Source organism: Poecilia reticulata, chromosome 17, assembly GCF_904066995.2.
Source record: "Poecilia reticulata chromosome 17, P_reticulata-male-v2, whole genome shotgun sequence".
NCBI classification, from domain to species: domain Eukaryota; kingdom Metazoa; phylum Chordata; class Actinopteri; order Cyprinodontiformes; family Poeciliidae; genus Poecilia; species Poecilia reticulata.
In genome coordinates this window covers 6,681,230-6,694,583 of record NC_088846.1, presented here as the reverse complement: position 1 = coordinate 6,694,583, position 13,354 = coordinate 6,681,230, and the positions used below count along the sequence as shown (strand labels likewise).

The 13,354-nt window shown below is 39.6% G+C and overlaps 1 protein-coding gene across 1 annotated transcript in view; it reads right to left on the bottom strand.

The window, feature by feature from the left end:
• Positions 1 to 13,354, bottom strand: part of tmtopsa (teleost multiple tissue opsin a) — a 76,430-nt gene that overhangs the window by 50,821 nt on the left and 12,255 nt on the right. Inside the window, exon 2 of the mRNA XM_081598057.1 lies at positions 10,684 to 11,012. Coding sequence (XP_081454183.1) covers positions 10,684 to 11,012 — 329 coding nt within the window. The remainder of the gene's footprint in view (positions 1 to 10,683; positions 11,013 to 13,354) is intronic.

Here is a 13,354-nt window from a genome sequence, read left to right as displayed (position 1 = left end):
GACTGTCCAGGAACGACCCAAGGTATTTAAAATTTGCCACAGTTTCAACAAGTTGGCCATAGAGAGAAACTGGAACCACTTTAAGGTCTTGTTTAGATCATTTAATTAGCTCTACATTCTTAAGAGAATGAAAAATTAATAATAAATAATAAAGACTTTGCGGTATTCTGATTTAGTAATGTAAGCCTATATTAGCTGTGTTACCACCCCCACGCCACTAGAGGCAGTACCAACCCCGAAAAGATGCGACTAAGGAGCAGATTCAGAAGTACACCGAAAGCTACAGAATTTGGTAAAAACTGTGAGCTTTGCTGAAGTAATTAAAGACACAAGTTCAAATCCATGCTGAGTTGAACTCCTTCAATCAGGGCTCCTCCGCAGCACTGATTGGCTAAGCAATGTAACATGATTCTCTGCAGCAAGTGATGGTAAAGCGGGGCGTCATCACGACTTTACACAGTGTGTCTTTACCTCCGCGGCAGAGGCTCTGCCGAACCCCTGAGACCGACTCATCGAACGGGTTCGATCAAACCCAGGTTAAGAACCACTGCTCTAAGGCCTTCTCAACAGGTTTAAACACTTTTAAATCCCTACCACCTAAATTATATTGCTTGTTCAATAAAGTTTTATTATATTACCTCCAATAGTCTATTCTCTTTCTTGTAATGTTTCTCTTGGCTGTGCTGCTCAACTACATGTGGATTATTGATGTCCTGTTCAATCATATTTCAGGCTCTATGTGTTGCCAGAAGCAGCCTGATCTGCCCGGAGCTTTTAGAATCAGTAGAACAAGCCTGCATTAGCTAAGTAATATTGCTGGGTTTCAGACACATGACCCGGATGACACGCAAAATTCAAATGGAGGTTCGGAAGAGAATTTCTGCAGATTAAAACAGAGCGAAATGGATCACAACGAGTACGCAAATGTCCTAAACAGGCTGGAACAGACGAGGATCTTGAAAAAATTTGTATATTTGAGATATGATCCGTATTTGAGATAGGATCCGTATTATCTTGGTAAAAAAGACTTCTCTTATAATCTTGAGGATTTACCCAGTGCTGAAGCGATCCACATCACAATCTGGTGCTGCAGACCTCATATTATACGAGCCAGAAAGTTTTCAAAAGTCTGGAGCATACAATTATTTTGTTTCAGGTTGCGTCGACCAGTTAGGATCAAAATAAGCATTAAGTGGCTGTCGACTTGTTTCTGAACATTGTGCTATTTTAAGTAATTAGTCCATGATAGCGTTGCTATTGCTAACAACGATCTAACCCATGTTATTTCTATGTGCTTGGATCCCCTGGTAAATTATTTACTTAGCTTCTGCAAACCCAAACTCATGCTGGAGTTGTACGTTAATGTCGAGTCGCTGTAGGACGCTGGATTCAGGTCCAATGTAGGTCAACTATTTGCTGAGATCTACAGAAACCTCGTGTTCGCGTCTGGCCACGAATACAGCTCGTGTCTGGCCACGAACCACGTGGGGAAATAGTCAGAGCTCACTGTGACTGTATGGTGGGTAGGTTATATTTAATTTATTTAGCTTTTTTCTTTTCTTCTTTTTTTTAGCATTAAAGTTCCACTGAATAAACATATTTTCTGTCCAGCACTCAGCGCTGAGCTAGCTGCTACCAACATTAGCACTTTGGAGAGTACCAAGGGTGGGCATAAAAATAATATATTTTACCTTACATATGAATGCTTGTCCTTCTAAGTAACTGTCCAATAAAATATCTGAAAACACAATTTAAACGATGCGAACATTACCCGTTAGAAAGTGGGCGCTGCAAACTCTGGCATTGTTAGTTTCCTCACTTTCCGTTTTTAGTCGTAGAGCGTTAATCTGCTTTTCTCCTCTTTTTTTTTTCCGGTAAGTTTTTTTAAAATTAACTCCCGACTACCTTTGAAACACGAAAATAACGTTTATTTTTCTCTCTATTAGAACGGTTGGTACAGGACTCAGATTTTAGGCATTTTGATGGTGGATGAACAGAAGTAAATGGGCTGCATTTACTTCTTGCCCTAAATCTGCATTGGGTGACTTTAGTGCTACGTCTTCTGAAACCCAGCAATAGCAGTGTAACTTCTATTTTCTTTAAACCAATAGCTTTCAGGTTAGCCTCTCAGAGGCTGCTAGAAGAACCAAAGTGACAAGTTTTTCTTTCTCTGATCATCTCGTCAGAACCAACGTATAACTCATACTGTTATACAGTTCATGGTAACTTGAACAACCAATATGAAATTCTTCCTTTAAACCTTATGATATCCTCAAGATATTTATTTGTATTATGGGGGCCGTTTCAAGAAGGTGCTTGAAAATGTTATTTGCGCTTTTATTACTTTTATTAAATTTTAACAATGTTAAAATCCTGCCTTTTTGGAAAAGTGCAGCAATTTCAACTTTTTTGTAAGACCATGTTGTGGCGAAAATATAGCTTAAATAAAAATGTCCAACTTTGAGCACAACTTTTTGAAAGAAAGAAGAAAAAAAAACTTGGAATTTTAGGCCACAACAATCATAAAAAAATAATAAAAAATCTCAACATTCTGGAGACGCTCCATATTGTTGGCTTGTATAACTTGTAGTGTCAGAGCGGTGGATTAAATCAGTAAACTCCCTCTGAAGTCCCAGGCAGCAAACGCACAGCCTGCCACTGCTGGAATTGCTTTCCGCTCTTATAAAAAGCCTCACTCTCATTATCAGGGAGGAGTGACATAAAGAAGAGAACTCTGACTGTCAGCTGTGAGTACACCAGCAGACACTTTTCTGGCTGTTTATCGGCGTGTCTCTCCCTTTCTCTTTGTGTACCTGTCCATTTCTTTTCTACACATTCAGACCGGAATTGAGAAATTATTTTTTATCCGGCCCAGCCGGTGCTAAACCATGTGGCCTGACAGTAGAGCTGGAGACTCTCCATTGTGAGCGGACCAGGGAGCTGCGTGGCAATTAAAAGAGGCGCAAAGATCATTCACGTGAGCCTACGCGAAAAAGGAACAAAATGCAAGAGCTCAAAACATGGAAGCTGATGCCGAGTTATTGGTGATGAGTAAAGGATGGAAAAAAAGGACGAAAAGGAAGCAAAATCTTCTAACTTTACAAGGAATAGGTTGCGCTTAGAAACGCAAAATTGTAAGTCCTGAGATGACATGAGAAGAAAAACAAAGTGAAAGAAATATTGTTCCCGACTGATTAACGTCTACGTAGCCTGGCTGGTGACAAGGAAGAAAAAAACAAAACAATGATGTGGCCACAATTTAATATCTTGTGGCTACGACTTAACTTGTGGGAACAAGTTGCTTAATTTGTGGAAATTACTTAAAATCTTTATTCGTGGGAATGACGTAACTCGTGGCCATGAATTAATATTTTGTGGGAACGATTTAACTCTTCATAGTCGTCACAAACAACAGAGAACAGGTGGTACCACTCAGTCCCACATTCTTCAGGAACGTCAATGGTGCGATTGGGAATCACTTGATGATTTAAATTTCTACACCTGGCCGACCGCTGCAGAAAAAAAGACAATCACATTGTTCTCAGTGAGGCGGTGTTTTTTCTTCAAGGTTGACCTGCAGCCTGAACAACAAATTTTGCCCCCAAATCTACCTAACTGCTAAAGAAAGAAGCTGTGTTGGTGACAGATGTTGCCAATGGAAGGACAACCAGGGGACTGTTACTCAGGAGCGCTAAGAAATCTGTCTCACGTTTTGTGCAGGAGTTTTACACAATTCAGTTCCCTGTCCGTGTCTCCACCAAATGAGTCCAGCCAGACCAACACAGATTCCAGCAAGTTTTCTCTCTCTCAGCTACATCAGAACACCTTCTAGTAATGCTCAGGTTAAGGACAGTTTGAAAATTGGCATTCACCCAACTATTTTGGAGTTTGTTGGAAAACCTAAAAACATTCTCTTCTGTGTTTTCCATGTCCGTTTGTCCGTGTTGTGTGCTCTTCTTGCGTGTCTTCTGTCCTCACCACATCTGGGATGTCTGAACCAACTGTATCTGGGTCGGTTATTCCTTTCTGAACAGTGGAAAAACAACCAATGACTTTGCTCTTGTCCTGGGACAGAGCCCCACTATCCAGGGTCGTCTTGTTTTGGGGAACTGGGAGCAACACACCACTGGTTTGGTTCCACAGACGTTTCTGTCTGTTAATTGGGCTTCCCTGTCCAGGGAACAGCTAACTTCAAAAACAACAGAAACCCTACAATTCAGGGATTTTTTTTTTTTTTTTAGACCAATCGACAGCTGTGTCGTCTGTCGAATCCCTTTCCCTCTGAGATAAGTTCCCCGTCCGGGGAAGTTTGTAATTCAAAGTCGCTGGTAAATGTGCCTTTTAGCGACATCTCATCTTTCATGAAATCAAGGAAGTAACCACATTAATTGAAATGCAAATATAAATCATCTGACATTAAATATTTGTAATATTGTGTAAGCAATATTTCTACACTTAAGTCGTCTGCTATTAGTTTGACAATGTGCAGAGTGAAAGTGAACCACACCGGCTGAAAAGGCAATAAATGAGCCAATTTTGGCCCCCAAGGTAACCGAGCTACAGCACTCATATTCAACAGAAATAAAGGCTTTCAAACATTGAACTGCATGTAATTGTAACAGGGTTTTATTTTAATAATATTGGAGATGTGGAGTTTGTCAAAATGTATTTATCCATTAAAATGTATTTCGTTTGGTCAAGAAGTTGTTTGTCCAGACATTAGTGGACTCAATTTTTTGTTTTTAACGTAAACTCTGATTGGCTTGCGGAGCTCAGGCAGTTGCCACGACAACGGGCATGCTTACACGACAGCGAAAGTAAAAAGGTACAAGTGGTTTTGAGTTGATCACCTATTCAGGGTTGTTTTACCTTTCTTTACCTTTGCTGTGGCGCTTCAGAGCCGCTGTAAGTTCTGAACATTCAAAAAATGTCAAAAATTGGACTAATTGCCTCATTTGTTTGTGAACGAGGCAATTCACAACAAATATCAAGTGGAACAAATATATTTCATTAAGTATTTAAACAATTGGCTCCTACCACGAAAATTATGCGAAATTAAATTAATTGACTAGTAAATGTGTTTAGTGCTCTCTGGCATCTTGCTTTTAGCTCAGTCTGAAAGGCGCTTTATTGATTTTTCCTCCTATCAGTCTGCAACTTCTCACATTGAGGTCATCAAACCAAAGTTGAGATCTGCCGTATCCGATTGATACCTGCTGGTTTGCAACCAGCTTCTGACCATGAGAAACCAGTAACAACCTCCCAGTGTCAGAATCTCACAGGGGAAGAAACTGCATTAGGTTTTCTATCACTTTAATATGTCTGATATAACTGATGTGTATTCGCATATAAAATAAGTCAATAGAGTTTCATTTACAATTTTTATATCTTTGTCATGTGGTGCCCACAACTTTAAATCTCATGCCGCACGGCTTCATTTGTGGGAACAACTTGTTTAATTCGTGGAAACAACTTAATGGTGCGTTCACACCAAACGCGTTTTGAGCATCAGACGCATCTGGTTTACATTCTAAACTATGCAGAGGCGCTTCAAGGGCTTTTGCGGCACGTTTGGAGTGTCTAGTGCAGCCTGATTTGAACCGTTTGGAGCGTTTGATGCATCAAGAGCATCCAACGGAAAACAATGGCAAGAGCAGACGCGTCTGACGCTCCTCCACATAGACTTTGAATGTAAACCAGATGTGCAAAACGCTAGGTGTAGAGCAAAATGTCAAGCATCTGCATTCAAAGTGCACACGCGTCGAACTTCAAGCGTTTTTGGCAATCATAACGCGTTTGGTGCGAATGCACTGTAATAACTTGTGCCGACGACTTAATGTCTCATGGGAACTACTTATTTCGTGGGAAAGACTTAATCATAACTCATGTTTGTTCACATGGTTTTTTGTTTGTTTGTTTTTTCCTGCCATGTCATCAGGCTCTGTAAATTAAATTTATCTTCTTACCTTATATGTTGGGATGAGGGGGCACTGATTATCTGAACCAAAAGAGTATATTGGTCCCGTGACGCTACCACACACTCGCTTCTCACCGTTTGTCTGGGGAAACATGATGATCACACAGCTGGAGCGAGCTGTTACAATGAATGAAACTGCTCCTCAACCCGCCGTCGGGACGCGTGTGTATGCGTGTGTGAGTGAGTGAGTCAGTGCAGAAACCCAAACACTGGTTTAACTTGTGCTACAGTTTGTAGCCGAGGGGGGAAAAGGTGCAAATCTGGGAAAACACGGTCTGATCTGCTGCTCCTCGCTACTCAGAGCGAGGCGACTGCTGCTGAATATTTATGCGCCGCGTCAGGTCAAATATTCATCAAGTGTCTGAGAATCCCTCTGAGGATTTCAAAGAGTGGTGTCTCCGAATCAGGAAGTGATAAATACAGTGCTGGCCCTTTCAGTGGCATTAGCGGTAGAGTAAAAAAAAAAAAAAAGCTGGCAAAATAAGTTAAATCATTTATTCCAGTGGCATAATCTTACACTCAAGATGTTTTTTTTTAAAACAAACTTTAATTAGAATATATTTATTCAGAGTAAAAAAAATTCCATGATGAGAAATAATTGCTTCTAACAAAAACCACAAACCGTTAAGTAACCCGGTTTTTCCAGTAGACAGCACTTGATCCACAATGTTGGAGCACGCAGAGATAAATCTTTGACTATTCCTCTTAGAAGGTTTCTACATCGTTCAGAGTCCTTAGTCTGAGTTCCTATGGAAGAAGTTTGACTTTGTTTCCTCAGACTGGTTTCCTTGATGTTGTTGCCAAATGTTTTAGATCCAAACATGATTCAGGAAATGTTCTGGTGTCTTTCAAGAGTCTTCAGAACAGAAACAAACCCGCAGCATCACTCGTCCTTCACCGAGCTCAATTTTCCTCTCGTCAGACCAAAGTATGCAGTTTCAGTTAAAGTCCTGGTATGATTTTTTTTTTACTTCACCTTTACATAGCATGTAAAACAATAAAGTTTTACATGCTATGTAAAACAATAAAGTTTTACATGCTATGTAAAACTTAGCATGTAAGTTTTACATGCTAAAACTTACATGTAAAGTTTTAGCATGTAAAACTACATGTCTAATTGTTCATGTCTAATGAACAATTAGACATTGTTCATTAGACATGAACAATGTCTAATGGTTGTCATGGAGATTCTGTGACTTGAAGATGTCACTCTGCTGCGGTTCACATTCTGCCCTGTTTATTCCGCTTTAACCTCTGTGTCATTTGCATAGAAAGTCCGAGGTGCGGCAGCACAATTGCACTCTGTCCGCCTAAAAACTTAGGTCTTGGTTTGGTTGAAGTGAACTCCGGTGCGGTTCCAATTTATATGTGAATGCCAAGCAGACTGGAGACCGCTCCAACAGCAAGACGTAAACTATAGCGCTAGGCATTCTGGGTAAATACAACCAAAACAAACAATGACTCTACCGCTAGCGGCTGAAACACTTTGTGGTCTTTTACCAACAAAAAAAATTTAAAAAAAAGGGAGAGAAATCCTACACCCACTAAAATCTGACACCACTCCATTTTGTTACATTTTGTGAAGCAAGTTGTTTGGGTCAAGTCTTTTACTCAGGTTTTTGTGTGGTTTTTGTTTCAGCGCCACCACAGGCGAGGAGGGGAACAGGTCTTCCAAAAAGTTTGGATCATTTGACGGTCAAGTCAAACTTTTGACTACTACAGTTCAAACCTTAGTCTATGCTGAAGGCTAAGATTCACCAATAGTTTTTGAAGCAGTAAGCCAGACATTTTTTTTAAAGACGTCTTCTACGAAAATTTTGTTGAAGGGAAAACAAATGAATTAAAGGAGTTTAAGACCAAAATAAATGGACTTTAAAGCGCTGCTCAGGCAGGGTGAAAGTTTCAAAATTGTGTTGATAACTTGCTTTGACCTTTTTTAGACACTGAAAACTCCTGGCTGAATCATTAGCTGCTTCACTGAAGCAATTTGTAATATAACAGAACTTTGTCTTCAGGTTTTATCAGCGTTTTTCGACCAGATATGCATCAAGAAGTTAGTTGGCGACTGAAACTGGATGATTTTAAGCTCTTCTTTGTTTTATAAACTAGAACGGCTTCTTTTTTGGGGTGACTTTTCTCACACATACAACAAGACTTGCAGTATTTAGATTGCATCTGGTTAGTTAAACCAACATCTCTAAATGTTGCCAGAATTCGAACATTTATTTCAAAATGACATTAGCCACACTTACCTGATGTACTTTTATGCTTCAGTAACAATTGGTAGCAGTGTAGTGGCGACTCTCGACCTTTATATACTTCCCCGACTGACTCAGACAACAGCAACACGAGGCAGGACAGAATATAGGCAACGCAATGATTGATTCATGCTAGGGAACAATCATCAGCTGAATCAAACAGACTGCTTGACTTCCAACCATATTAATCTACTTTTTCCTTTATAGGGATTCCAATAAATGTGTGAACCAAGTGGTGTGAGTGTGACTTTCCATTTAAATCAAAGTTCTATTAAAAATTCCATGACTTTTTCAGACAAACCTGACTGAATTTGCTGCACAAGCTGCGTCGTCAGCCAACTCTGGGGTTTAGTTGATGGGTTGTGGCTTCAAGTGAAAGCTAGCAAGGATTTATTTGGTAGAGTACATTTGGGAACAAGAAGATACAAACCAAATCAAGCATTTACTATTTACCAGAGATGCACCGGCACAGATATCTGAGGTTTAGAAACAGAAAAACAGAGCTGAATTGATCTAATTTTTTAATAACAAATTTACTTGATAACCCTGCACCAGAAGAGCACACTCAAAATACACCAACAGCTTCACAAGCTTGGCCAAACATGTAAAAATAACTTTCATTTGTTCAGTCAGTGCAATTAGGAGTAATTGCACTCCAAACTGCAAGCAGCCAATGGAAAAAATAAATAAGAAAGAAACTGTAACTGACCAAAACAATAGGTTGATTACCTTTCATCAAAGATGCGAAAAATAAACTGTAACAAACCTTCTTTCAAATGGTTCAGAAAGTACAATCAGGAATTCTAAATATAATGTAAAATAAACAAACATGACGTCGCTCAGAGCACAAAGCATAGAATGAAACTGAATAGATCTGCTCTTAATGATTGGGAACAGCTTCACAGACACCCGATCTAGATTTTTTTTTTTTTCAATATCAGAACCGATACAGATATTAAAATCGGATCAGTGTATCTCTAGTATTGTTTCCACGGCTTAAATTTTACTGCTGGATGAAAGCTCGTCTGTTTAGCTTCCTTAGATTAAGCCACTGAAGGAGTTACTACTGTCACCAACCCTTCGAAAGTACTCCAGGGACTCTGCGCTTTTGATCTGTCTTCTCAAACCCCCAGTCGATCAGACAGGCAGATCACAGTGAGAGGTTCTGCTGGAGATTTCTTCCTGTTAAATGAATCCTCAGTATGAGGGAAAGCTGCTAAGCTGATGACACCATCTGCTGTCACAGCACACGTAGAAAAGTCAGTGACTTCTCTACATGTAAAACAATTGGGTTGTTTTGCCAACTGACATAATAAACTGAACTTGATCACACTGTACTATAGTATACCTAGACTCAAATTGGGATGGATTTAATTGAAAATAAATTTGTCAATGTGATTTGATTGAGTGGAATATATATTTTTACAAATAAATTGCATCTATGTTGTAAAGATGACATCTGTTAGGAATTGGGGCTAACTTAATAAGCTGAATTGAAATGACTGTTTTACCTTTGGATTAAAAATAAATATTTTTCTAAAGTTAATGTGCTTATTTAGTACATAAATGAAACTATTTTCATGTAATGGTTATACTAGCAGACAAGACCAAGGGCAGAAATGTCGGCTAAGTTATGGACAACTTTAGCTTGTACTTATGTAAAAGATGTTTCAACCACTAACTGTTTATATTACGAATGTGTGCAAAACTTTGTTAATATTCCGGTAATAAAAAAACAATAAAAATCACTTGTGAATAAGTTTGTTTACCCAATAAGTCATTATCCCGCCATCATCCTTCAACTATTTCCTGATGTCGTCTTCTTCTTCGTGGTTTGCACCAGTGGCAACATCCGGTTGTTGATCACATGTGTAATGCAGGAAGAAAAAGCGTTTCCATTGCAGTTTGGCAAAATTTTGATATGGCTGGAAACCACTTCATCCTACCGGCAAAACGTTTTATTAAAAAAACAAGAGTTTTTTCTTGGCATATTTCCACCAAGGTTTCCCCCAGAAAACATGCTAAGCCTGGTGGTAGAAATTCTAGGGCAGTCCAACAGCAGCCCACAGTGTATTTGAGCTAAAAATGTTAAAGATTACAAACATTTGGAAGTGCACAAGCAGGTGTTATAATTTGGAAATAATAGCATGTTAGGCCAATGGGCAGGTGCAGGGATGGCACCCCCTATCACCCAGTTCAATAAGTCAACTATAAGTTAGGTTTATTGTTGACTCATTTAACTGTCACTGGTCTATAAAAAGCCCTATTCAAAATAAACAACACATGGCCTGGTGGGGTAGCAAGTAAAGCCTGTGGGCCCGCCAGGCTTATAAAACACTGGGAGAAATTCTGTTTGTTAAGCAAGTTTCTTTTCAAAATGTCAAACTGCGCAATTGAAATGACCATATAATTAAGAAAAGTAGCCATTGGCTGTCCTGTGTGTCTCACCTGTTTAATGGCGTACAACAGTTTCCCGTAGCAGTAGACGATCACCAGGAAAGGTCCGATCAGGCAGAACACAAACAGGCAGATGATGTAAGACATGTTGTTTGCCGTCTTTGCTGTCCAGTCGACTGAGCAGGTGGTTCCGGGGCCCTCTGGACCATAGTGGCTCCAGCCAAAGAGCGGTGGAAGGGTCCATAAGAGGGAGTAGACCCAGGACAAAAGGATGCCCAGGGAGGTCTTGCGGTAGTTGGAGGAGTCGGCCTCGGTCGGGGTTATCATGGTGCTGTAGCGCTCATAGGACAGGACAGCCAAGGAGATCAGGGACACGATGCCTACAGGACACAACAATCTTACATGAATTTATTTTAAATTGTAGTCTCACCATTGCAAAAACACAAAATCTAAGTATTTTTGTTAAGTTTCTACTGCAAATATCTTAGGGTGTATTCACGGAAGCCCTATTTAGTCCGCTTTAATCGAACTCTACTTAATTTGCCTAGAAAGTTTGGTTTGTTTGTGTAATCGAACTCTGAACCAATCCAAAAAATAGGAGTGCACTGAAGAGGACCACATCGCAGAGAATTCTGGGTAAATACAACCAAAGCAAACATTGGATTGAATCATAGCTTATACTAATACTAGCACGAGAAATATCTTGTGGTTTTTTACCAAAGACAAATCCTCCAACCGCGAAAATCTGACACTACTTCATTTTTGTTTACATTTTGTGAAGAAGGAAGTTGCAGTCAGTGTTTCCTTCAGTAGCTTTTGCTGCAGCTCCACCACAGGTGAGGAGGTGAACAGGTTTTTCAAAAGGGTTTGGTTCGTTTGTGTGAAACTTAACCACACCAGCTGAAAATGATGCAATTTTGGTCCCAAATCTAACCCGACACCATCAGATGTGAAAACATCCAGAGTTGAAACCAGACAAAACAAATTGACAAGTAACTTTTCTGCAAGATATAGGAACTTGGTTTAACTTAATAATTCCTTAAAATTGATGTAAAATTACTATTTTCTCACAAGAGAAAAATGAATGCTATAAGTTAAATAATCTGCTAATGGAACTAGCACTTTTTCCATCAACATTAAGGAATTGACTTAAAATAACAGCCTGTGCTGAAAAGTTGTTAGTTAGCTTTACCTTATTTCAAGTGTACCAAGATATTTTCACTAGAAACTAGACTAAAAATATTTGGTAAGATTTTGTGTTGTTGCAGTGAAGACAGCGTGGATTAACTTCAGACAAGCAGCGAGCAACGGAAAACAAACGCATGGGACCGGCAGAAAGTACGGCAGACATGTTTTTCTTCTTCTGTCTGTTCAACTGAATCATAAACTGGAGACTGAATCGCACTGCATGTCCAAGTGCGTATCTTCCCACTGCCTTGAAAAGATCTCACAGCTCTTTCTGAAATAATAATCATAATAATAAAAAAAAAAACACTGCCAGCACGGGATTTATGATGTTTCTTTTAAATTGGATGTGTGGTATGGTTCAACTGTTTCTAACAGGTCGGCATTTTTCATTCATTGTCTGCTGTCTGATCCCAGTTGTAAGAGCAAACAATGGCAATAAACCTGAGCTGTCTCTTGTAGGAGCTTGTCAAAAACAACACGTTGTAAAGGCTTTAATATCTTTTTTTGATCGCTCAGTGAATATCTTCATTGTGTCTTTTCTGGCTTTCCCCACGTCTCTATTGCATTGTGGTTCTAACACTGAAGAGCGAGGGCCTTGAGCTCAGTGTTTATGTCAGTTCTTTGGCCTTTCCATCCCACCTGCTATTTGTTTTGAAGCCATAATGATCCACGATCCATGATCAGTAAAGCCCATTGATTTTCAATGGCAGCGATGGAGACTTAAAGTGGGAGCACCTCTACGAAGGCCTTCCGCCAACCACTCAGCACAAAAGGGGGCAGAGGAAAATAACAGGAAGTGAGAGCCATTACAATGAGATGGAAACAAATTTTAGCTCACCAGTCAAAGTGGTAACGATCTGCCATCTGATCATATAACACCTTGCAGTAGTTTCCCATATTTTGTCACATTACGGCCGCAAGCTTAGGGTGTTTTCACACCTGATAGTCCAGTAAGCTCTGTTTGATTGGGGACCAAACTCACAACATTTGCTGCATTTCCACCTGGTGTGGGTCCCTTTCACACCGCACCGTGTCAAACAATCCAAACTAATTGAAAAGCCTATTTACCTCCTCACCTGTGGTGGCGCTGCACCGAGAACCACTGAAAGAAGCGACAAAAAAAAAAAAAAAACTCTGAAGACGACATGAGCGCATCTTTCTTCCTCATCAAATTTTAGTGGTTGTAGGATTTCTTTTTTCCTAGTCTTGCATTAGACTCTACTGTTTGTTTTGGTTGTATTTACCCAGAATGCCCAGCGCTCTGGTCAGCTTTTATCCACATAATCATTGGAATCCTACCACAGTTCACATCAACTAAACTGAGCTATCAGTGTTTGCTCCCTGCAAAAGGACAAAATCATACAAAGTAGTTTTGGCCTACTTTCTAAATCAAATATGTCAATACATTTGAAATAAGACAAAACTAACTTACAAGTAACTTTTCAGCAAAATGTAAGAGCTTGTTTTCTGTTAATATTTCCCCAATACTAATGAAAATGCCCTAGTTTCTTTATTTAACTTAAATTGATGTATT